Raw genomic sequence first — 26,365 nt, 5'->3', positions numbered from 1 at the left:
TAACTTTCCTAATGTAGCCAATGGAACAGAGGTGCAGATGCATATGTGAAGGCTCATTATTCCCCAGTTCACCTGATGGCAACATTTTATAGCAGTCATGGCCAGATTTGTGCTGAATTTGATTTGATTTGAAATTTGAATTTGGTTTGAAAGGAGTAGAATTCGCAAGGGTTATGTTCAGAGGCAGCTCACTGTTGATGCTGTTCCTACATATTCTCATGAGTCTTCTTTCTTGTTTTTCTCTTTGGAACAGTGTGGTTTTTGGCAATACTTGTGGCCTTGCAGTTATTGACTACATTCAGAAGACTGTCCTGTTAAACATGGGAACACTTGAGCTTCTTAGGTCAAGTGAACCCAATCACAGACAACCACGGTCCCCTCGAAAATTGCGACAGCCATCCACAGGTACAGAAAAACTGCATAAAGATGCAGTTTGATCTTCTTGAACTGGTTTGTTTTTCTTCATGTGCATATCTCTTTCAATGGCGAGGGCTATGTGAGGGCTACTTCAACAAACTAAAGCGGTGGCCTCCATTCAGGCACCTTTTCTAGGGGACCAAGATAACCATTCTACTGTCATCCTGCAGTTAGCATTCTACCTGGAATACACCCCTCCCTTAACAAGAAGCACCATTGTTAGGCTATCTCTGTCCAACCTATCAATAATTTACAATTTTCGGTTAAACTACCTACTTAACTAACCTACCTTGTCAACAAATCATAGTTTCTATTTTTTATCATCACATCTGTAACTGCATGTAAACCAAAGCTGATAATAACATCCATACTATTTATCTAGTTAAATTAAGGCCGGCTTTATAACAGAAGACAGGTTTTAGACCATAGTCTTAAATTTAGACTATAGCATAGGGCATGGCAAGATTTTTCAGAGTAATGAAGTCCCTCCTCTGGACGTACACCAGATGTGTCCCCTGGCATTTCCTAAGTTTTGAGTTGTTTTTGTTTTCCTCCTTTCTGTTTTATGTTGCTCTGTGGTCTTTTAGTCCATGCTGGATGTTGCCAGAGAGTGAAGGGGTAGTGGTCTCTCAGACCTCTATGAGGTTTTGCTTTATTTTAATGTCATTTTGCGATCTCTTGCTATCTCCTGCTTTGACTGTTGTTGGTCTCTCTTCCATGGCTGTCCGTAAAGACATTCCACCTGCGACGTCTTGCATGTGCGCCCTTGTGTCTAACTTTTATACTGAGTCTGTGAAAAAACTAAGAGCCTCGTACCTGAGTAAGTTGCCTGACATCATTTGTCTCTCTCCTCTTCTTTCCCAGTGTCCATTCTCTCTGTGGACATATAGGAAATCTCCCATTTTATGTACTGTAATGTTTCCTGTAATTTCTGCTAATCTCATCATTCTAATCTTTCACCTTGGTAGTTTTCTTGGGTCAGTCATAGAGAGATTTAGGGTAGTGTATATAGTTTATTGTACTTCACTGCCAGTTAGCAGATGTCTTATGTAGAGAGACTTTTTTGACAGTTGTAGTAATTTACCATTGATGTCACTCATGTGCCTACAGAACATTTGGAAATTTTGTTGAAATACCATTTTACATTGTCTGAATTTGCATACTTACCTCTTAATGAAATGTGTTTTGGTTTTCAAATTGATCAATACAGTGCAACATGCATGTTTAACACAGATTTAACATAATTCCTACTTATTTCAACTGTAGTCCTGCATTTTTTGTTTTAAAGAAATTAGCATTTATTTCTGGCATACAAACCACAATGCAATGTTAGGAAGCTAAATGTGTCAGCAATATAGTGATGTAGACCACTTAAACAAAACATAAAACTTATTCCTCGTTTTCAACCTCAATTTTTTTTAAAGAATGACTTTACATTGTCAAGTTGTTGCCGAATGATCTATTGAAACATAAATTAGCTGTTTCATTCAATTTGGCAGCAGTCACATAGCAAAGTTACTCCAGGTTTAAGGTTGATAATTTATAATGCTAAAAAGAATAAATAAATTATATTAATCAATGTATATAATAGGTTTTGCATTTATGAGCCATTTTTTGAAACTATGTTTATTATCACATGCAGAGTATTTAGGCTGTATTTGAATAGAAACATTAAATGAATTCTGTCCTGCAGTTTTTTTTTTTGTTTTTTTGTAATACATGGATCCTTTCTCCCCAATGATAGTTATTACATGCTGAGGGACGCAGCTGATTTTTTAACATTGTATTAAAGTAAACAACTGTTAATTTTCTGGAAAGTCAGCGATTTATACATTGTTAATTGATTATACTGTAGCATTTATGCGATTATGGATTAAAAATAAACTGTCAAACTCTGTTTTCTGAAAACGGTTTGACCTCCCTAGGGATACGCATCATCGCACTCTGGCAGCAGGTTGGGAACTGGGAATCAAAAAGACGTGTTTCCTTTTCACCGTGATTAAAATATTAGAGTAAATAAATTTTAAAAATTTAATAAAATGCTTTATACCACACTGCAGACATGATCTTGGTGAAGCCTAGATAATGAGCACTACATTACATACCTATCTATATCTCTTCAAGCAATAGATGGCCTCATGTAACACTCTTCATCAATTTCTTTAATGAGAGTCTGTCCAATTTACCCCTGTAATTACTCATTTGCGAAACAAAAGGACCCTTCAGGGTGAACGGAGGTCTCCAAATGAAATTTTTAAAAATTATATATATATATATATATACATATGTATATACGTATGTGTATATATATATATATATATATATATTTCACTTGCTTTCTTGCAAATCTTTGAGCAAATAGAACATAAAAAAATGTTTCTATGGGTTTTTACAAGAATATGTGGTTGTTTTGACATTTAAAAGGCTGTGTTTTTTTTATTTCTGTTACTTCTCACAACAACTAAAGTCCATACATATTATGAAACAATAGGGCTAGGCTATGTTGCAAAATGATTTTCTTGAAATAAAGTACTCAGCTGGATCAATTCCAACAGTTGTATTTCTAAATTATATCGTTTTTGTTACGGTATAAAGGCGATAAGAGATGTATTACCTTCTTAAAATCATGTGGAAAACACGTTTTCTTTGATGCGTGCGTGCGTGGTCGCAGCTATTGCGGATTCGCGCTTGTTAAATGGCCAAATCCAAATGTTCCAGAAATCCGCATTGTGGACACCAATTATCTGAATAAATAAATAGCATATATAAATATTTTGCATGCTTTTTATATAAGTGTCCCTGGACAAGAGAGTGTCCGCTAAGTAAATTAATGGTTGTAGTGTAGTAGCTGTTATGATTTACACCCCAGCATCAGTAAGAGTGTCCGTTTTTATTGTCTCCCTTGTTTGTTTTTTACAGGTCTCTCTGATATTAATGAAGGATCCGCCTCCTCAGATGACCGATGCAAATCGCCAATATCAGGTATTGTAGATTATTATTAATAGTAGTAGCAGCATTAGCAGTTTATTTATTAGTAGTTGTAGTACTGACACTGTTATGTATTTCTTGATCATTGACCACGTCCCATTATGATTATGCCCATATGTATACTAGAATATCTCAATATCTGATAACAGAGGTTCAAATACATTTTACAAGAATCTTTTTGGGGAATACAATTCCTTAAGAAAAGCTATACCCCTGAGCAGTTGTATGAAATAATAATCATTTTCATATTTTTTGAGCACACAATATAGTTCATTTTGGTGTTGATTTATACAGCCATTTTTATCATCTTCAAGGCTGCCAATATTTTTTGAGGACATTGAATATATAATGTAATATACTGTAGGCTGTATTAAGGATAAAATATACCAAATTTTTGTTCATCTTTATCAAGGGTAAATGGTAAATAGCAGACTATTTCACATAAACATTAGTTATCCTTTTAACTGTACAAAACACTTAGGCCAAAATCATTTATGTTTGGATTAAACTTATTTTCACTAGGAATTATTTTTCATTTCAGAACAGAATTTCAATCCATCATGATTTTCACCTGTGTTTTGTATCTTCTCAGTAAAGTTAGTATTGACAATTTCTGGTAGACAGTCAGTGAAAGCTTACTGCATATTCAGTGACCAGTTACTTTCATTTACTGTAGTGTTCAGGATAGGAAAATAATGAATTTTGTGAAAATAATGAAGTCATTATAACGTATTTTCTTATTAATGATTTGTGAATTTCTGAAATGATTTTCATTTCAGAAAATGATTTTCCACGTTTACATTTCTGAAAATATTGAGAAATTGCTGGGAATTTGATAAAAAAATATACAGTTTACATATACATTTCTATGTAGCTCACTAGCTGTCACATAGTATGTTTTACAGTCTCATATTTGTTTCTGACTTTTATTCATTTTTTGATAGTTTGTCATGTTTTTTTCTTTTGGTCCAGTGAAGAAAAAAAACTTCAGGTTTTCCAAGATGATAGTCAGTGACCTAGGTATTGTATGAACGCAGTGTAACAGTTATATCACCATTTCCTACTGTTTTGTCGGGCTTCTCCTATAGCAAACTAACAAGCAGCACCCTAATTAAACACTGATTAATACTCACAGCTTAATGCGTCTGAGATCTTGTTTTGATCATGGTTGACAAACAGGCAAGCCTTCTATTCTTAACCTTATGGTGTGGGTTAAACACTAATCCCTGTCTTAAACAATCAGGAACTGCTTGAAGCTTCTACTGTTTTTTAACCCATGTAAGACATCTGTGCAAATGTCTACATAATCTTTTGTATCCAATGATAACTAATTTGCATCTGTTGGACATTTTCCTGGTGGTTGGTGTGGATTTCGAATTTAAGCTTTTGAGAATATATTAGCATTGTCTTGCTGTAATTACACATGAATAAACTTATGTTCCACAATAATTGCTTTATGATAATGTGTAGACTTGTAATAGTTACATTGTAATTACACTGGCATATTCCTAGCTGTGACTGATTGTTTTCTCGTTGAATTGAGTCTTTTTTATTTTTATTTTTAATGCAATCTTTTTTGTTTTTTTCTGATTGGAAAAATATATATATTGACGATGATTGTCACTATCACGATGGGAGCGGAATATCATGATTTACAAATTATGTCTACTTGCACCATGAAATAGCATAGTCCCGCATATCAGGATGCATAGGGTAGGGACAAAAATTCATTTCTTTGCAATAATCTGTTCATGCAAAATAAACTTGTGCAATAGTAGACACTTGAGGCATGGTAAAAAGGGACGCCTCTTACAACTTGGGAGCCTATTGTCAAAAAGAGACAGGAAGGTCTCCATTTGTCTCTTTCTTGTTCACCCATCCCTTGCTATTTTGGTGTTTTAGTACTTTTGGAACATCTAGTCTAGTCTCTTCACTAATGAGGTTATTGACCATTGCATGCATAACATTTGGCATTGCTTCCTCCAACACTGTGAAAGAACTGACAACAGGTCTTATAGCCTTCAGAAAAAAACATTAAAATTATAAACCGTTTATTGCAGTAGCTATACCCTGCTGATAATAAACATACTTTGTTGACTTTATTGCGTGACTATGCTATGGCAGAGACTAGAAAAATATTAGGAGGTTCAAGCATAATAAGCTATAAGCTATTATTTCATAACATGGGTCCACTAATAATAAAATAATAATATAAAAACAAAATTTAGAAAACTATTTCTAGGCTATTTCTGAAAATGAATGAAGTGGATAGGGCTGTGGTGTTCACACGTGCATTTTCATTTAGACCATTGTTGGCTTATTTTAAAACTCAATGCAATCTATTAAACAAAAGGGTATTACATATTAACCCCTATGCACACATGCCATATCTGGCCAATCCTTGCCCATTTATGGGGTACCCTATTTAAAGCTTTATAACTCCAGATGTGAGTATCACAGACTTGAAAAATGGTTTAAATGAAGCAGGACATTTGTACCATTTAGAATACTAACTTTAATAATTTCTTCCTAAATTATGAATATAAACTAAAGTGCCACAAATGCAATTGTCTAGGCAAAAAATAACAAATGAATTTGCCTTTTTTAGTTTGCAATAAAATACTGAGAGATTGCAAATATACAGCAAGTTAAACTATATATGTCCTGGATCAAAAACTTCTTGACCACAAGTGCGTCAAATCTACGGGGTGGATATGTAGAACTGCTAGTAAGCAGTGTATCTCTTGTCTCCAAATCTTTTGAAAATGTCTAAATTATGCAATTCTGTAAATCACAACATAATCATGTATTTCACTACAAATCAACTGTTTGACTGAAGAAACTCATTGTTGCATCGTTTTCAAGTGGGAATTACAAGCTTTCCATCAATACAGTGACTTTAAATATCTAGGGGTCCTGAAACATATCCAAAATCTCTCTAAAAATCAATAAAATTATTTTTGTCCATTATAGAATATATACATTATGAAGGTTTAAGGTGAAACATTGATCAGATTAAAAAAAAAAAATGTAAAATCATTATCACACTGTGGTACAGTACGGAAATGTGTAATCATTAACTCTTGTATGTTTTTCTGAACTCTACAGTATGTGATGTTTTCTTGTATGGGGAAGGGACGACATTAAAACAATATTCAGCCGTCCACCACGTTTTTGCAGTGTTGAAGTTCATTTCACATCCGGTGCATTGAACACAAACACTACTTAGCAAACCAATAAACGCTTACGTTACAGTGTAAAATATCCTCATTATAACGTACCATTAACTTATTTAAAGACACTCAATTTCAGAAATGACGTATATAACCGAAACATTTTCAGCAGTAACACTTATATTTGGATGATGAAATCTTATCTGTGTTCAGTAGATAGAGACAGAATCAATGGCGTCGTTCCCCAGTTCTAACTTAGCCCAGAAACAGTATATCAGCTAGGTCTATCAACAAACATATGCCTTGGCCATGCTCAGAATTTCTCAAGAATAATAATAATTTCCAAGAAATGACGAAGTCATTGATAATATTTCACCAGGTGCTGTCTTTTACTGCTACCACAGACTGAATGCATAATGCAGCTATAATGATACAAAACTTTCGGTTACGCTGAGCTATAAAACATTATTCCAGAAGTAAAATTAAACATATGTTAGAAAGCTTATTCTGTCACCTATTGGATTGATTAATTGTCGATCAAGCCAGATTGTACCACAAAGGACAACAACATCGTAAGCAACATGTGTAGTATTACACACAGCTATTTTGGAAGCTACCCAGGCATCACAAATGAGTGTATATTTCACAAACTGATTTTCCAAGACAATATATGACCAGTCCGTCTTGAAAGGGACATCTCTACACGTAAAACCAATGGTAAGGTTGTATATTTATTCCATATTTAGTTGCAGATATTGACAGTAGAATGACATGGTATAATTTTTTTAAAATCCTTTTGTTTATTTCACTGTTCAGCGAGCAGCGTTTTTCACAGCTGTACTGGCATAGCCTTGGCTATTGTTGGCTTTATCTTGTTGCTACGACAGAATACAAATTTTTAGTGGTAAAAGAATGTTTTCACGTATGCCCAGATTCCAGATATACACTATTGTCCAGTATGTCATGCATGAGGGGTCTAGTTACAGATGAGACAACGTGACAACGGTGGTGCTGCAAAACTCCATATCCAGCATAGTTGTCCTGAATCATCTAATAATAAAGCTAGGACAACCGGTTTGTGTTTTCAACTCATAATTTGGATGCAGGAGCACAGAATGTCTGAGTTAAGCAGTCTAAGCACGCCGGCGTGGCGAACCACTAGGGGCAATGCTCGAAGTGGTTAAATTAAAAAAACAAAAATGAATAAAATAAACAACCTTACGCAAAATGCCGATAATTAAACTAAAATGGAGTGCAGAAGCAATTTTAACAGCCAAAACCAGGATAGAGATGAATAGCTACTGAAAATATTTCAGTATTTTTGTACTTGAAAAACATTTTAATACTTAAATTAAAATTGAATTGGCCCTCTCTCACGGACTCACAGGTTGGGGTGCAGGAATAATAAATAAAACGTAATTTTTTTAAATTATTGACAATATGCCCAGGTTGCGCAAGTCCAGACAGCCCATACTGATTGGGAGCTTAGCAAACAAATACACTAGCCCAACACTAAATGTACATTGTCATTCACTACATTTCCAAAAGTATGTGGACGCCCTTTCAAATGAGTGGTTTTGGCTTTTTCCACCACACCCGTTGCTAACAGTTGCATAAAATCAAGCATGCAGTCGTGCAATCTCCATTGACCAACAGTGGCTGTAGAATGGGTCATACTCAAGAGCTCAGTGACTTTGGCACTGTCATAGGATGCTGCCTTTCTAAAAAGTCAGTTTGTCAAATTTCTGCCCTGCTAGAACTGCCCCAGTCAACTGTGTGCTGTTATTGTGAAGTGGAAATGTATAGCAGCGACAACAGCTCTGCCGCAAGGCGGTGGGCCACACAAGCTCTGAGTGCTGAAGCGTGTGGTGTGTAAAAATAATTTGTCCTCAGTTGCAAAGTTCCAAATTACCTCTGTAAACAACATCAGTACAAGAATTGTTCATCAAGAGCTTCATGAAATGGGTTTCCATGGCCGAGCAGCCGTACACCAGCTTAAGATCACCATGCGCAATGCCAAGCATTTGCTGGAGTGGTGTAAAGCACACCACCATTGGAATCATTGGAGCAGCGGAAATGCGTTCTCTGGAGTGATGAATTTCACTATCTGGCAGTCTGAAGGACGAATCTGGGTTGCACAGTGCTAACCATAATGACCTAAATAGTGCCAACTGTAAAGTTTGGTGGAGGAGGAATAATGGTCTGGGGCTGTTTTGCATGGTTTGTACTAGGCCCCTTAGTGCCAGTGAGGGGAAATCTTAATGCTACAGCATACTGTGACATTGTAGAGAATTGTGCACTTCCGACATTGTGGCAACAGTTTGAGGAAGGCACTTTCCTGTTTCAGCATGATAATGTCCCCGTGCACAAAGCAAGATCCATAAATAAATGGTTTGCTGAGTTTGGTGGGGTGTGCACAGAACCCTGACCTCTACTCTGTCAGATGCCTTTGGGATGAATTGGAATGCTGACTGCAAAACAGGCCTTACACCAAACATCAGTGCCCAGCTTCACTAATGATCTTGTGGCTGAATGGAAGTGAATCCCTGCAGCTATATTCCAAAATATACTGGAAAACCTTCCCAGAAGAGTAGGAATCAACAAAGGGGGGGTCCAACTTCATATGAATGCCCTTGGTTTTGGAATGAGATGTTCAACAAGTATTTGTTTATTTGTTTTTTTTTCTTTGAAAATAGCAGGTGCTCTGAAGTCGATCAGCCATTACGTGGGGTCCTAGAGCAATAAAAACAATAAATTAATATTTTTATATTAATTAAATGTTTTATTGGGGGGGGCATTATAATGTATATATCACAGTGTTTTCATGATACAGTTTTATAGACATCACCCAGCCCTAGTGATTAACTATGGTAGATGCTCAATTAGCACACGTCACTTTATCTCCGGGGTCTAAACTTGGTTGCTGATTTCATTGAAAATACTACCTTTTTTTTGTTTACTAATGGACCCTCTGGCTTTCTAGAAACAGGGTTAGCCACCCCTGCTCTGGAGAATATTGACCCCAGCTCTATGTATTGTCACCCACCTCCTGCTGTGCAGAATATCCCCAATCCCCTATCCTCTCTTATAGGATAGTACCTCCTGGTCTGTAGAATGCTGCCCCTATACTATACCAGCCCCAGGCCTGTAGAGTACTGCCCCTCCCTTATAGAATACTGCCTCTGCTCTGTAGAATACTTTCAATTCCCTATCAACAGTACCCCCTGATCTGTCGTATTCGGCCCTTCCCCTATAGTATGCTGTCCTCTGCTCTCTAAAATACTGCCCCTCCCCTATAGAATACTATCCCCTGCTCTATGGAATACTGCCCCTCCCCTTTGGAATACTATATCCTGCTCTGTAGAATTTGGCCTCCTTTTCTGCAGAATGTTGAATGTATGAATGCCGGATTGAATATTCATGATTTCTGCTCAGTTGCTTGGCTGTGCAGTGGCAGTCAGGGTAGTGGAAACTGATTAGGGGTCTCACAGTTTTGGGGGCAGAGGAAAAGGAGGAAAAGCCTTCCCCTAATTCCTTGACCAAACCCTCCATTTTTCATTAGTCTGTATAACTACATGGTTCTTCTGCTTAAAATGTTACACATGACATGTATTTCTTCTGGGTGTAGGTAAGTGAAATCATTTCCACTTTTATTATATACAACCTGATGGTCTGCTGGATAGTTTAGTCTGTTAGAACATGTTTACAGTGTGTGGAAGCCCCCCCATGAACTGGTATTAAATCCTAACTGTGCTAGCAGTGCTTGTGGTAGCCCAGAGAGCAAGTCTTTCATTGAGGTTGTCCAAGTCTCATTGCCCACAAGCGCTCTCTCAGTTGAAGCGCAGTTCCTTTTCTGCACCCCAAATCAACGTAGGACTCTGCAGTCAATACAATGGGAAATTCCAATTAAGGGGGAAATAACAAATTTGGGGTTAAATAGATATTTGAAAACTATTTTTTGATGATTGAATACATTTTGAATATACCACTATAATGTACAGCAGACACAAAACATTCAGTATGTAAAATCCATGGGATACATGAAAATGGCAATAACTGAATGCTTTCTAATGCACAGCATGTGCCTTTGTCATACATATTTCACAATATATTCTTTATTTTTTTTATTTCTTCCAAATCTCTGGGGTCTTGTATGCATGGTCTCACAGCCAGTAAATCTTGTAAATTAATATTTCCTATGAAAAACAATGTATTATTATGAATATTTACTTTTCCATGACTTCAGAAAAATGTTGCACTTATTTAAATCATGGCATGTTGCTCGCAATTGATTTAAGTGATTGATTTGGGGCGACATAGCTCAGGAGGTAAGAGCGGTTGTCTGGCAGTCGGAGGTTTGCCGGTTCGAGCCTCACCCTGAGCGTGTCGAAGTGTCCCTGAGCAAGACACCTAACCCCTAAATGCTCTGGAGAATGAGAGGCATCAATTGTAAAGCGCTTTGGATAAAAGCGCTATATAAATGCAGTCCATTTCCAAGTAAAACTAAAATGTAATGCTAATATAATCTTTTCTCGAACATTCTGTAATTGGCTAAGTTATTGATGTGGATACTCTGCACACAAAAAACCACTCTAGCAGAGTTTGCATGGGTTGCTGCTTGTGGAAGCTGAGATATAGGATTTTGTATCGAGAGATGTTTTATTTTGTATTTTCTTTTCAGCTAAGGTGTCGCGGAAATTAAGCTTGCCTACTGACCTAAAGCCAGACTTGGGTAAGTTTTAAAACAGTTACAAGTTTTAGTTTTACACTGACCCGATGTATATCTGAATTTTTTCCAGACAGAGCTCCATCACAACACCATCTTTGAATGTACAGCTTCAGAGTCCTACTCAGAAACCACTGTCTACTTCTCTATGGAATTTTACATACTGTGTCTGATATTTTAGAGTCTGGAATTGGCTGTATTTATAACTGGAAGGGTCTATACGAAGGATGTACGAAGGATGTATGCTGGGCACTGTTCTAAAAAGATACCTTGGCTTAATTGCTCCAGTTACCTAATTGTTTAAATTTACCCATAGGAACGTCCCCTGGTGCATTTCAGTAAGAGATCAAATCAAGTAAATTATAACTTATGTTAAGGGAAGTAGCTGGAGTAAACTGTATGTGCACATGTGTATTTTCCATTTCTGGCTGCATTGTGTAGCATGTGTTTTGAACATTAGCAAACGCTGCAGGCAGGCGCCACAGCTCTCTCCTGTTCAAGGTGCAGCTGTGTTTTGCGAATGGGGCCACGAGGAGCAAAAGCCACAGGGGAAACTCAAAATGCTTATTTCCTGGACCTCTTAATGTTCTGCAGCATTCAGTTAATTAAATAATTAACTGAAATTCAGTTAATTAACGGCAAGATCATAGAACATTATAAAAATGTAATTATCTCCGCCAGGCGGAGCCTGGAGGGGATCATGCGTTTGGTCGCGTGTGTGTGTGTGTGTTTGTGTGGCTGTCCGCAGCTAATCTTGCATACTACTGGGCCGATCAGCCTAATATTTGTTGTGCATGCTGACGAAGCAGGCGAAGGACCTGAATACTTGAATATTTTGCAAATCAGTCAATGACAAGTATTTTATTTGAATTAATTTCCATCATTGTTGTCCGTTGAAATAGATTGAGTGCTGAGTCCTAACCGGCCGCTAGGGGGGCGCAACTTCATCAATAACTGCTTGGAATGCCTGGCGGAGATCTGCACTCTACTGAGTGCACTCAGCACTCTAGTTCAGTTTGTGACTTGAATTTTCAGCTAATTTCTTTAGTTAAATAAAATGCAATTGACCTCTATCTATGTATCCAGTGAGAGGACATATCAAGGTCTAAAATGGCTTAAACTGGGCTAACCAATGTTAACCAACATTTTGTGCGCGTTGTCTGTAATGGCTTACATGGCCATTATGTGTAGATACATGCATATGTGTTTGTGGTGAAATATGTTTTAATTTTTTTTGTACATGCAATGCATCAGAAACATTCAGGAGCAATTGCCAGAGGGCAAAATAGTCAGAAGATGTTTGTGGTTTATTCATGAATTAAGTAGAAACCCTGCGTTTCTAGTTTAAGAAAAAATGAAGACACCACTTATTAGTTTGTATTTAGTTTTAGTGTTGCCAATTGTTGGTTATATTTATTTTAACTTTTTTTTCTGAGGAACTTCAGAACTATCTTGTTACTATTCATGTTTTTGGTCAGAACTCGTAGCTACTGCATGGATGTGGTATTCTGGTTTAATTTACTATGTTTTCATCATTGTGTTTTCATTTTAAATTGTACTTACAAAAACCTGAATGTCTAATCTTTCTATAAAGCTCTATAAAATACTTTCATAGTGATCACAGAGCATGTTCTCCCTGGCTAGCCAGAGTTGTTTGTATTGGCCAGGCTGTGATCATTAAGGCAGCTTTTGGTTAGGATCCGTTTCAAATTTTGGCAATGATAGAGAATTTTGCTGATGTATATTTTTAGTTTTAGGCCCATTAGGAGCAATAAAATGTTTGATTTTGTAGCGTTTGTATCCCAGTGATGCAGAGTTTTTAATGCATTTGGATAATTTGGTTAACTTGAACTGGCAGTGTTCCTGTAGTGCTGTCCTGAAACTGACTAATGGTAGTGTTACTGTGTTCACTGCACTACCTTGGCTAAGTGTACTCTTTTCTGACACATTCATACATATGCGCACACACCTCTTTCTCTCTCTCACACACACATGCATAAACACATGCATTCTCTTGATTCTCTGCCCCCTTTTCTCTAGATGTGAAGGAAAACTCCGTCAGCCAATCAGGCAGTTCCAGTGTGGTCAGTATCGACCGGGAGTCCCGTGAAGCCATTACCTCCCTCCTCTTCAGTGAGGTGCCCATGCCTGGCCTGTGGGTGGGCACCTCGCAGGGCACCGTGCTGTCTATATCCTTTATCCTGCCAGCCCCAGGAGAGCAGAGACTTCTCCAGCCCATCGTTGCAGCACCCAATGGTGAGCTCCATGGTGGGCATAGCCACCTGCTATGAAGAAGACTTACAACTTCTCCAATGTATAATTAAAACATTGGCAATGTGATTTGTTTGATCATTCAGCAGGTTTTCACTTTTTCTTGCATGAAATAAACAATTCTTGTGTAATTATACCACATCATTCTACTATCAGTATCTGCAACGAAGTATGGAATAAATATACTACCGTGCCATTGGTTTTATATGTAAAGATGATTCTTTCAAGATTCAGTGGTCATTTATTGTCTTGAAACAATCCACTTGAGAAATGAACATTCAAATAAAAAGTTATGTATGCACTTACATCAGCCACACATGCGCCCCCAGTAGTAACTGTTCTGTTTGTTCTGGTCTTTTATCTAGTAGAGGACTATATAAGCTTCCTGTGGTGTGTGGCTTGTTTCATTTAAAGTTTTTAAGTTTTTTTGTTCAGTTAAACTCAAGTGTCTAAAAATAGCGTTCTGTTATTTTTTTTTTTTTCATCGATCACTGATTCAAGGTGCACTGCTGTAACACCTACACTATTGCAAAACATAGACTCTTTGCACTTTGATGAAAAAAACCATGTCTTGATTGGTAAAACCACTGGAGATTACAAAAGAACTAACTAGGCAGTCCCCTTCCCAAAAGCAGGGCTGAAATTGACACCCCAGGTTGATAATTATGGTATTTTTAATCCAATATCTGTCCGCAAGTCAAACAACTGCCAATACCACAGTGATGGTATCGATATTGCTAAAATCCCCCTCTGATCTCTAAGCAGTGAACCTGCTCTTTGTGTATGCTAGCAAATGTCATTGTTCATTATGTGTTACTTCCATTGAACAGAAAGTGTTTTCGGGCAACACGGTGGTGCTGTGGGTAGCACTGTCGCCTCACAGCAAGAAGGTAGGCTGATAGGAGACTCTAAATTGCCCATAGGTATGAGTGTGTGAGTGAATGTTGTGTCTTCCCTGCGATAGATTGGCAGCCTGTCTAGGGTGTATTCCTACCTCTCGCCCAATGCACACTGGGGTAGGTTCCAGCACCCCCCGCGAACCAGCACAGGATAAGCGGGTATAGATAATCAATCAATCAATCAATCAATCAAACTTTATTTATATAGCACCTTTCAGACAAATCAAATTGCAATTCAAAGTGCTTTACAAGCGATTAATAAAACATAAAATGTTAAAATGGATTTAGAGACTAATGCACACCCAGTTGAATAAGACAACAATAAAAGGTGGGTAGTTAAGATAATAAAAGATTCATAATAAAAATATAATACAAACAATAAAAATAACAAGAAATAAAATGACGAGATATTACCAAAATAAATTTTATGAAAAAAACAGTGAAATGTTAATAAAATAAAATAAAATTCATGATCAACAGGGTTGATAAAACAAAATAGAATAAAATAAATAATAATGATGATAATAAATAAAATAAGTGTAATACTAAGACAATAAAATGATAAAACACTACATAAAAGCCATGGATGGATGGATGGATGGATGAAAGCATTTTCATGAGCATTTGAAAATGAGCATGTCAATGTACATGAATAGATTGTCAACCGTGAAAAGTGTGGTTTAAAAAAAAAAAAAAAACTTCTTATCAGGGAAAACAGAAAAACAGCAAAAAAAAAACAAAAAAACAATGAGGTCTGAGCACAAAGAAAGGTAAAACCAAGTGGTTTGAGTGTTTCTAAGCGAATTTAGTTTGTGTGATAACCAACCATTATGAACACATTTTGTACATAAAAGCTCTCCAAAAGGACAGCATTTGACTGAAATACAGCGCTTAGTCTAAAAGAGAGAATGGGAAAGAATATTTGTTTTGTTGGGCTCCAGAGGGTACCATCCTAAATTGAATTAGCATCTGAAAGTGGAATATGGCTGGGAAAAAAATGTACACAATATTCCAATTTAGAGAGGTTTGGTGCCATTTGGAGAGGTTTTTGGGAGATTTGGGCCCACCTTTGGGAAAATGCATGTCACATTTTACTGCTTTGTTCAATCCTAACCCTAACTTCAAATTTTCTATCTCGTGTTGTATACATTCTTGGGTAGGATTGGATAAAGATTCTGGTTTTGTCCAGTATCAGAAGTACATACAATCACTACAGAATTAAGAAAATACAAAACATTTTTGGATTATTTGTAGTTTTTCAGAATAAATATGTCCTGTATGTTTACGGAGTGAGACTCCCATAGGATCAGGTCATTGGTCATTTTGGTACAAATGTTCTATTTATTTCAAGCTTTGAACCAGGTTTGTACTGTATATAATTTATTTATTTATATAGATAATGGGGTTTATTTAAGATAGGGGGGATTTTTACAAAACCCTTGGATTGGGATAGGGTTTAAGGGGTTAATTAAAACAACAAATGAGAGCCCCATGCACACAGAAATAATATTTGCTTCGCCATAGCGTTGTGCAGTCAGCCATAACATTACACATTAATATAAAAGCACTTGTTGAGGCTGAATTGTTTTTTCTTCAGTTTTGGAAGACTTAACTAATTTTGGCAACTCATCAGCATGGCTAAAGCAAATTCTCTGGGGAGTGGGTCAGAAGAGGAGGAAGCGTGGAGACTAGCTAGGATACATACGGACATGAGGAAGATGTATGTATTGCTGCTTGTAATGTTTTAATTAGAATAATTTTGCATTGGTCATAAGAGACAACTGCTTGCCTTTGCTAATAATGCTCAGCACTGTACTGGAGGATAAATAATAGGCTTACCTGTTAGTATAAGGGCATTGTTAGTGTACCCTGGGCTGTATTAGTGTAATGGCTCGTAGTGACCTGCTTTTTTAGAATTCATACCACTCACAATGAAATTGAATGTTTTTCAATATGGTGGCACTCATACTGTAGGTGGCTCAGTCATGGATTCTTTTTGATGTACCAGATTACCATGAAGCTAGAACATAGACTTTTTCTGATGGTGGAATATTATTTTATTGTTGTCTTATTGTATGTAATGTGGGGTATTAGTTTATTCATGGTCTATACTTAGGGCATGGAAAGTACTCATTCAAATGCAGCTAAAAGCACAGAAGGCACAATTACTTCAGAAATTAATCACGCTGTCTGTTTTGAGTATGAACATGCTAGCTAGGGTGATTAAACAAACAAAGAAACAAAAACAACTTCACACTTCTCTCACAAGAGTTGATTGAGCTATTGTCACCAGCCATGCGACTTTTGACTTTTGGTTCATGTTTTTCCTTCAGCAACATGAACCAATATTTAGTGTTATGAAATGCAACATTTAATGAAAAATGTAGGCTACTCTCAAAAGGCAAAAACTTCCTGGTTTTAAACCTAGCGGCCCTGAGGCTTAAAAATTCCATTGCAGTTGGGGACTCAAACCGACCAGGCTCCTTTTTCACACTAATTAAAAACATCCATTCATAAAACTAAAATGCTTTATTCCTTGTGGTAGCAAGGCCCTAGCTCAGGAGACTCTTTTTGCCGCATAACCTCGACCAATCAGAATTGAACAACCAGGATGGTGACAATAGAGGTTGGTTACAGTTTGAATTACATTTCATTTCACCAATAAAATATCCCTTCTGGGGTTATTTTGAATGAGATAGCGAGCGCCATTTTTTTTTTTTTGTGACATTTTGATTTGGAAATTGCTGTATAATTCAAAGTTCCTCAGGACACTGGCAGCTTAACAGCATTTTAGGACACCTATATATTGTATATGACAGCATAAATACATAGGTGTAATAACCAAATAGCATGTAAAACATTTCACAGTGAGTTTTTCTTGTAACAGAAATGTATAATAATACCTTCAATGAGGTTAGATTTTTTAATAATGACCCAATTGATTTCGGTGCAGCGTTAGGTGCAGGCACGAATGTAAAGTCAAATGACCTGTTAAAGTGAGCCCAGGTGCCAATTTTGTTTTAATGTTTGTGCATGGAACACCTGTGAATACATTGCCAGCAGAAAGTGTCACCTCCCTCTGCAATTAGAGTCATTATACAGGAAGAGGGAAGCGGATAATAAATCGTATTAAAGAAAACAGCGGTTATTTTCTGATAAGTTAGGTATTTATGTGGTGTTATTTGAGTAGCATTTATGACATTGTGAAAAATAAACTCAAAATATGTTTTCTGAAAAATCGCCAAAACGAGTTTGACATCCCAATTAGAGTCTTACACAAGTTTTATGTTGCAAACTGTTATAATGCGATGAGAATAATGAAGAGAGTTACCGGATCCATTAAAATATTTGAATGGCTTCTATGCTGATACCAGCCCAATATTAGCTGGTATTAGGGCTTTATTTTTCCCAATTAGCAATGTTATTTTCAAATCACAGAGTTAAGCATTCACCTTAAGATGAATCACCCCGAACTGCAACGTGGTATGACATCAATTACAATGCAGAATGACGGAAGCTGTCCTTATGAGGAAAAATGACACTCTACCGCTCCCTACTGTCAGAACCCCGCAAGCATTTCCCTCTGGAAGGCAGAAATTCTAGCAGAGGCAAATGCATCAACTGAAACCCTAAACCACTGTAAATCATTATTTCTTTCTAGCCTATATGTGCGGTCATAATAGCATCATAATACTAATACATTTCAAGTCTTGTTTATCATAATATATTGCCTTATATGTATAGCATTGTAATGTCATACTGTGCCAGTATCCTTATCCTTTCTGTATGTATGTACTGTGTGTATACGTGCATATGCACATATCAATGTGTGGTATGTGTGTGTATCCCCCAGGTACATTGTTTAGACTGAAAGGCAGCATCCAGAGGCTTGCCTTCCTGGACGGGACAGGGGCGCTCCTGCCGCCTGCCCATGAGACCTGGTGGGAGCCCAATAAACCCAAGGACCCTGAGGAGAGGGAGGAGCAACAGCAGCACGGCCCCCCCTCAGTTTCCCTCCCTCCCTCCTCCCGGGACACCAACAGCACCCACTTTGCCGTTTTCTGTTCGGAGAAGCAGGCCGAGGTTGTCGCCCTGCCCTCCCAGACCAGCCTTTCCAAACACGCTGTGACCGAGGCCTCTTTCGCCCTGCGCGCCGACGTGGTCCAGCTGGACGGTGCCGTCTGCCTCGCCTGCTTCTGCGCCAATGGGCAAATCACGGTGTTTAGGTAATGAACAGCCATGCGCACATTCTAGGACATGACACTCATTTATGTACACATTTATGTCATGTATGAGAAAACACTCATACAGTTAGACCTACAAAGTGCCATCCAAACATTAACAATACTGAGTGGTGACAATACAATAGTTAATGCCACATGCAGTAATGCAGTATAATGTAAAGTTCCCTAGCAGGCATAGATTTATGTTTTAATGGTGACTGAAAATTTTGGTTTGTGTCCACGGCACTGATCACTGCAGAATAAGTGCTATCTTTCAACCTGCACTTTTTTCACCATGTAAGAATTCTTGTACTTGAGCATTTGAGATCTTTACAATGTGCAGCAAGGTTTGTTTCTTCACTGTCTGTAGCTTGTGGAGATGGGACAGTCCATCAAATTGTTGGCCACCAATATGAATAGTGTTTATTTGATCCTTATTTTTAAAATTTGATCACTGGCATCATTGGAATCATTTATGGTATGGTGCTTCCTGTGACTTATATACTTACCTGTCCTACTCTGGTTTACTGAAGTCATTGAAGTTACCCACCTGGCTCTACCTACAGCAGCAGAAGCACTCATCTGGAAGTCAAACCGGGGCCATTATGGGATCATGTGTAGTTATTTAATGACTGTGCCACATTGCCATAAGCTCATGATGCTGTTCTCCATCTGTTTTAGTTTACCCAGTCTAAGGCCGCTGCTGGACGTCAGTTATCTGCCACTGACTGACATGCGCATTGCCCGGACCTTCTGCTTCTCCAACAGTGGCCAGGCCCTGTATATGGCCTCTCCCACAGAGATTCAGCGTATCACATACAGCCATGAAATGTGTGACAACCTGCAGGTGAGGGAAGGAGCAGAGCAGAGGAGGGGAGGGAGGGTAAGACCAGAATGGTGGTGCCTTTATTTCATGTGCACAGTTTAAAGAGGTTGGACAGCACATGGATCACAGCTGGTTTTGTGAACTGGTGGCCCTGCTGTGGCAGAATGGCTCGACAGCTGGGCATGGTGGTGAACACCAGATCAGAACTGCGTTCTTCCTGGAATATGTTAACAAGTGGTGTGTGTGTGTGTGTGTGTGTGTGTGTGTCTGTCTGTGTGTGTGTGTGTGTGTGTGTGTCTGTGTGCGTCCGTGTGCACGTGTGTGTTTCAGGAAATGCTTGGAGAGCTGTTCACGCCAGTGGAGACCCCAGAGGCTCCAAACAGGGGTTTCTTTAAGGGCCTCTTTGGCGGAGCAGCGCAGACCATGGACAGGGAAGACCTTTGTGAGTATCACCTTGCATAAACACTCATTGTTTCTTCTTGATGCAGTGCATTGTGTTTTTTATTGAATGCAGATGACATCACCCATGCATTGTTTGCATGCATTGATATGGTACAGAGAGTACACAGTCTTTCAATTCTATTGGTTTCCATATTAGAACATAACTAACCCTCAATTTTTCAAACTTAAGCCATGTTGTAATGTCCTTTTTGATGAGAAGCGGTTATTCCTGGCTACAAGATTGATGACAAGGTTGAAATGGTTAGACCTGAGGCCTGAAAAGGCAGTAATAATAATATTAAGGCTGCAGCATTTCCATAGTGTTAAGGCAAAACCTGTGACAGTTCTGACATGCCGGTCTTTCCCTCACAGTTGGTGAGGTGTCAGCTGGAAAGGCCTCACGTAGCCTCGCCCAGCACATCCCAGGGTCGGGTGGCATTGAGGGCGTGAAGGGTTCGGCTTCAAATGTGGTGGGCGAGTTGGCACATGCCCGGATAGCCCTGGATGAGAGAGGGCAGAAGCTGAGCGAACTGGAGGAAAGGACGGCTGCCATGATGCACAGTGCAGACTCCTTCTCCAAACATGCTCATGACGTAAGAGAAACATTGGTGCCATATGGAAATCTGACCCCATGGAAAACTAACCCGAGGGTCACTGTATATAAAAACAATCCCAGGGTTATTTTTCTAGTATAGAAAGTGCCCCCCTCTTCTTATAGAAAAACAACCCACATATTGTAATCCAGTTTCTTGGGAATGGGGTCAATTTTCCATAGCATAAAACCATTGTAGGTAATGAAAAATTGAAAAAATTATTTATCTGTGGGATCACTTTTCTATAAAGGGGGTCACTATTCTACAATAGAAAAATGACCCCTCGGGTCAACTTTCCATGGGGTCACTTACAAGCGATCTAATACCGGCTCTAATGTAATTTTAAAACCCCGGATTTTCACTTTGCTCACTGCACTAATCTCAGCACCTGCATTGTTTAGACAGATAGCAGATGAGTATGCATCCTCTGAAATGCAAGCGGCCAGCTTCTCCTTCACAGTTTTGCAGTCTAGCAGTTGATCTCTGCAGTTGTTGTGCCAGAGGACTCTGCTGCTGCCGCAGCCGGTGCCAGTAATCTGTGGGCACCCAATCAACTGCAGGCGGGGACCGTCCTGCCCACTGAAGCCCTCCATCTCTGGGAGGCGCTGTCTGGTGACATGCAATCTTGTACGGTTGCCAGCTGCAGTCTCCGTGGACAGTGGGGGGCATCACTGACCATCTGTACCCTTCCATGTAAATTTTTAACTACCGAAAACAAGACCTTAATCACAGCAGTGAAAGTCCCTAACCCTGTCAGACATTGAACCTATTCCAAGCTCAACCAGTGGAAGGATAGGTTAAAATATTTAGTGAAATGCAAATGCAAAGTGCGTACACTGGGCACTATCTATTTTCTAAATGTAGTCATCGACTTCTCCCCTGTTTTTTGTAGCCACCTCAGAACTAATCTCTTTATTAGAATTGGTTTTGTGTTCGCAGTGACTTACATTCACTGATGTTTTTGTTCATTATTTTTTATACATTAGATGAGTGGCACTGACTACATTCAATTAGGCCACAGAAGGAAATTCTGATTATGAGAATTACTTGCATGTGTCCAGTTGAACAAACTCATTGACTACTTGTTCAGTAAACCCTGAAAAAGGCTTTTGGAGCCACAACACATAACCTGTAAACAGTTTTTACAAATGTTCTGGGTCCATCCAATGGAAGCCTGCTTACAGTGCGGTCTGCTTATTCTTACCCATCTTCCTTTCTCAGGTGATGCTGAAGTATAAGGACAAGAAGTGGTACCAGCTTTGACTCAGGCCCAAGAAGCCAGAGGGAGTTTGGTTTCAGGTGGTTTGGTTTTAATTATGTACACAGTTGTATTTGGGAACTGCCATGCCTTTCCACCTCGCTGACCTCTTTACAGGACCACAGAGAGACATTTTGTTGTACCCACCTCTCACCTCTGGCACCATATCACACCCTATATGACATTGTAGCCTTCAGTCATGTGACTTCAACTGATGGGCAGGGTAAAACAGCACAAATAAATTGGTGGGAGGGAGAGTGGAGTTCCCTTATTCTCTTTCTTCCCCTACGATTTTACCTCCACTTTTCTATTTCCCAGTGTCCAAAGACTGCTCTTGGAAGGGAAACTAGTAAAAGTCTGCTGGAGTCAAGGCCTGGATGCCATGAATCTTCTGGCTGTTCACACAGCCTCATCTCATCTACTGTCACAGTCCCACCTGTCCTGGGGTCTAGAAATTAAAATGGAAAAAAAGGATAGAAAATAAAAATCCAGAAAGCTAATGAATTCTGTAAACACATTTAGTTTTGTTCGGTGTGAAATGAGTTTCAAAATATTTTTTTCAAAAAATGGAATTGCAAATACCATTCCTTGTCTTTGAGAGAGAAGTGTGTGTCTAATAGGAAGCATTGAGCCTAAAATCTTGTAAAGGCTACGTGTATGTTTTAGGATGAATGAAACACAAATGACTGGAACAAATGACCCTGATTGAGAGCATTATTTTTCTTCAAGCTTGAATTTTTGTTCAGAAAAGTAGTGACTTCTCTTTGAATGGGACACTGTTGTCTCTGAACGATCTACTTCCTACATTGTGGAGGAGCTAAGACTACTGAGAGTTGTAGTAAGGTTGTATTACCTGTGGAGGGCATAGCCCCCCAAACAAAATAAAATGACCAGTCAGGTACTGCAGAATGTACTACATTCTCTCTTATCTTCTTGGTTGGAATTTCAGGAATGTTCTTTATATACGTATCTGCGTAGATATATGTATGTATGCAGGAATGTTATGTGCATGCAAATGAGCTTACATGCATATATTTAAACTTGTTGAGATGTGTATTTCCTTAAAATTGTCTGTGTGGGGTTTAATGCTTTCCTTTTCTTTTTGAAAAACCTATCACGTGTAAGAAAATGCTGCTATTTGTGTTATTTGTGAAAGCTTCATCTTCAACATGTGGTATGTTTTTTATTTTAAAATGAAAGCCAAAGCTCAGTTTTTGCTCAGAATTGCTGCCAAACTTGTAAATTATGTAAATAGAGGAGAGTGGCTACTGGGGATTGTGTGAAAGTCTATCTGACTCTTCTCAACAAACTTGGAGATCTAGAGAAATATGAGCGTCATATTCCATAAGTGGCACAGGTCCGTTGTCAAGACCCGAAGAGTTAGCATATATCCAAAGGTGGTATTTTGGCCACAGATTCTAACTGAACAACCAGATACTACATATTCTTAACAATGAAGTCCATCTCACTACCACTGAAGCCAAAATATTCCATTTTCATGAATCGTCTGAAAGTTTATCAAGAGTGCGACCAAGCACACTGTGGCAATGGGCATCCTGTACTGTAATCTGTATGTGAGTTTTATGGAAACATTCTTTAATTTCTTACTTGTCGCAAGAAATTAACAAAAAACATAAAACCAAGCTGTGTTAGTGGCTTTTAGCAAATCGCACACTTGACAAACAAATCATACCTTATTGAATAGTTCAGTTTAGTGACACAAAGTCTACAAAAACATTTTTGGCATTGCTTTCTTCAAGTGCAAACCTGATTCTTGTGATTTACAATATATAATAAAACATTTTTCTTGCACATGCGTACACACACACACACACACACACACACACACACATACATTTAAAACTCCTATTGTCACCTGAAATCTCCTGTAGTTACAAAGCAGAGGACAGAACAGAAGAAGGAACACTTAAGTGTCTGGTGAGTTTAACAAATCTGTTTATAGTCACAGTGTGAGTTGGGCTGTGACATTGGGCTTGTGAACTGCAGTAGTGTCAGAAGTTGGATTTTTTTTTTTTCTGAATGTAACTTTTTTTTTTTTACCTCAATAAGTATACCAGTGTACAAATATTCAAGTGCAAAATTTTGTTATTTGTACATTTAAAGTGCTGTTGTTCAAAAATTGTTTTACAAAATAGAATACTTGCTGTAGCAACAATTCTTTTGATTGCTCTCCTCTCACAATTTAGAAATACTTGTACAGTTTTAATGGAAGGCAAGCACTGTACAATTTATTTTTATAAAGTTTAATTATGAGCATCTGATTTTGATCAGCACCAAAGTCTGAATTATTCTTGAGATAAATAATTGCGTATGCCATATCATTGTCAGACTGTTAAGTAATGCATTTCCTTTTGAAATTTGTCTTTTAAAAGGACCAAAATGTAAAAAGGACAAATTGTATCTGTCTTACTTTTATCGGTGTCTATGGCAAGCCATGGGTATGGCCACCAGTTTGTCTCCTCTTGATTTCTCACATTGTACTTCAGTCCTCTGATAGCTAGGGGTCAACATCACCTCATTGTCAAGTCCCTTCACAAACAATTACCTAATTTACACCACATCAATAATCTAAATTAATAAAGTAAATGCCACTAATTACGCACAGATGATGATTGACTGCAATGTTACACTCACATGTTACATTCAGTTCAATTACTTACACAGTAGAAATGCTGTAGTATTTATAAATGTAACAAAAAAGTTAAATAAAATAAGAAATAAATTCATGATTGAACTGATTAACTAATCATGGTCTGCAATCAAGACTTTAAGAAGAGTGAGGTGCATTCGTGCTGGGCTACAACAAAACCCTGCAGCCACAGTGACCCTTTTTGGATGAGTTTGGACACCCCTGCTTTATATGGATGCTTTTTTCTTTTTACTGCAGTGGTACTTAATCCTGGACCTGGAGAGCCACCGAGTCTGTGTCTGTGTTTTGTGGTTTTTCTTTAAGATCAGCGATCGATTCAGACCCAGGAAACCAGATGACCTGAGTTAACTTTGTAATCAACTGCTTTAATTGATCAATTTCTGTGCTCCTTAAGTTCAACAAAAGCCAGCAGACCCTGTGGCTGTCCATGTCCAGGAGTGAGGATACACCATGTTTTTTGTAGCATTTGAACTTCCATTCATGTTCACCATCCTTCCTGACTATTCCTATATTAGGTCAACTAATTGTTTTTACAGATATCCCAATTAGAAACTTACTTGTACAATTAGTCACTTGACCGTGCAGTTGGAGTGCCTATGGCGACCCCTGGAGGATAACCATTGAAAAAGAAGTTTAAATCCCTGCAGATCACATGGTGGAAACAAACTGGTGACCCTAGTCATGGGGCATGGTTACTCACTCAGTGTGAAAGTCAGTTTGTGAAATGATAATGCAATATATTTGTATATTTGCAAAGTATACAGTTTATATTTCAGACAAAAAAAATGTTTTATGGTGTAATCTGAGATAATGGATATTTGTTTCCTTAAAAAAGCTTATATATTCTCCATATTCAAAATTAACAGTGATGTGTCTTATTAGAGCTGTATTGCTATTGCAGAGGCACTGATGCAGTGTAAACGTGGAAGCTTTATTCTTTTTCCAGAGGAAATCATTGTTATTGATGCTGGAAATCTCCATAGCCATCCATCTCTTCACCAGATGAATTTTATATTAGTCTCTACACAGATGTGGACAAATGCTATTCTGTGCTTAAAAATAAAGGCTTTGGCTTCCTTAGTTCCATCCCTTCGATGTTTACCTCTTTGTTTGAGCTAAAAAAGCTACACAAGGCATTAACTATAGTTTCTTGGCATTTGCACAACTTTTCTTAGTATTATTAGCTTACTGGAAGCCCCCTTTTCCAAAAAGGAAAGCTGGAATGAGTGCCACTATTAGTTGGCCAGACTGTCTAACTTGGGTTAGTAAGCAACCTTTGAGTCTGTAATTTAAATCCAAAATCCAATGCAATTTAAATCCAATCATTTAAAACTAAATCAACCATGTACCTCTGTCTTGGGGTAAAGTGACCATGTTGAGATATTTTATGCTAATATCACACGGGTATAGTACTTCATCTTCTTTCACAATTAAGAACTACTGTAGACATATGACATCCCAATGGAGAATAAATATATATTTCAGAAGAAGGTGTTGGTTTTCATTTGTCAGTTATTCTGAAACCATCATTCGCCAGTCCAACGGTTATCCACCAGGTGTCCCCATACTGTAGGTCCTCAAAGTTCCATCAGTTGGCAGTAACCAGACACCTAACTAATTGTTCATGGGTAAGTGTGGAAGTGAAACATGCATGCCCAAACATCAAGATACATTTCCATTGATGAGAGTGTAAGACTGTCTTACTCAGTGCGTTTACATGCACAGTTGAAATCGATCTATATTAATAGCTCGATTTGGCCAAAGATGAGATTTAATTGGATTATTATCATTGTCCCAATATACATGACTCGGAAAGAATCGATTTATTGAACGAGGTATGTCTGACGAAGGCTTCTTATAAATCCTGCTTCCTCCAATT

At 38.1% G+C, this 26,365-nt stretch overlaps 1 protein-coding gene across 7 annotated transcripts in view; it reads left to right on the top strand.

Moving 5' to 3' along the window:
• The window catches only part of LOC135254837 (syntaxin-binding protein 5-like), a 117,550-nt gene extending 91,978 nt beyond the window's left edge, over positions 1–25,572 (top strand). For 3 of the 7 annotated variants that reach the window (XM_064335382.1, XM_064335432.1, XM_064335424.1), the window contains 11 exons: positions 254–405; positions 1,151–1,237; positions 3,337–3,399; positions 4,378–4,425; positions 11,260–11,310; positions 13,345–13,560; positions 18,328–18,700; positions 19,379–19,544; positions 19,854–19,965; positions 20,337–20,557; positions 21,779–25,572. In XM_064335382.1, coding sequence (XP_064191452.1) covers positions 254–405; positions 1,151–1,237; positions 3,337–3,399; positions 4,378–4,425; positions 11,260–11,310; positions 13,345–13,560; positions 18,328–18,700; positions 19,379–19,544; positions 19,854–19,965; positions 20,337–20,557; positions 21,779–21,820 — 1,531 coding nt within the window. In that variant the 3' untranslated portion in view covers positions 21,821–25,572. The remainder of the gene's footprint in view (positions 1–253; positions 406–1,150; positions 1,238–3,336; positions 3,400–4,377; positions 4,426–11,259; positions 11,311–13,344; positions 13,561–18,327; positions 18,701–19,378; positions 19,545–19,853; positions 19,966–20,336; positions 20,558–21,778) is intronic. The other 4 variants (XM_064335391.1, XM_064335399.1, XM_064335408.1 and 1 more) reach the window with 4 other exon arrangements.
• Positions 25,573–26,365: the final 793 nt, after the last annotated feature.

The sequence above is a fragment of the Anguilla rostrata genome, chromosome 1 (assembly GCF_018555375.3).
Source record: "Anguilla rostrata isolate EN2019 chromosome 1, ASM1855537v3, whole genome shotgun sequence".
Taxonomy (NCBI): Eukaryota; Metazoa; Chordata; class Actinopteri; order Anguilliformes; family Anguillidae; genus Anguilla; species Anguilla rostrata.
The sequence above is the reverse complement of the archived record's forward strand: the minus strand, read 5'-3'. Positions and strand labels throughout refer to the sequence as shown.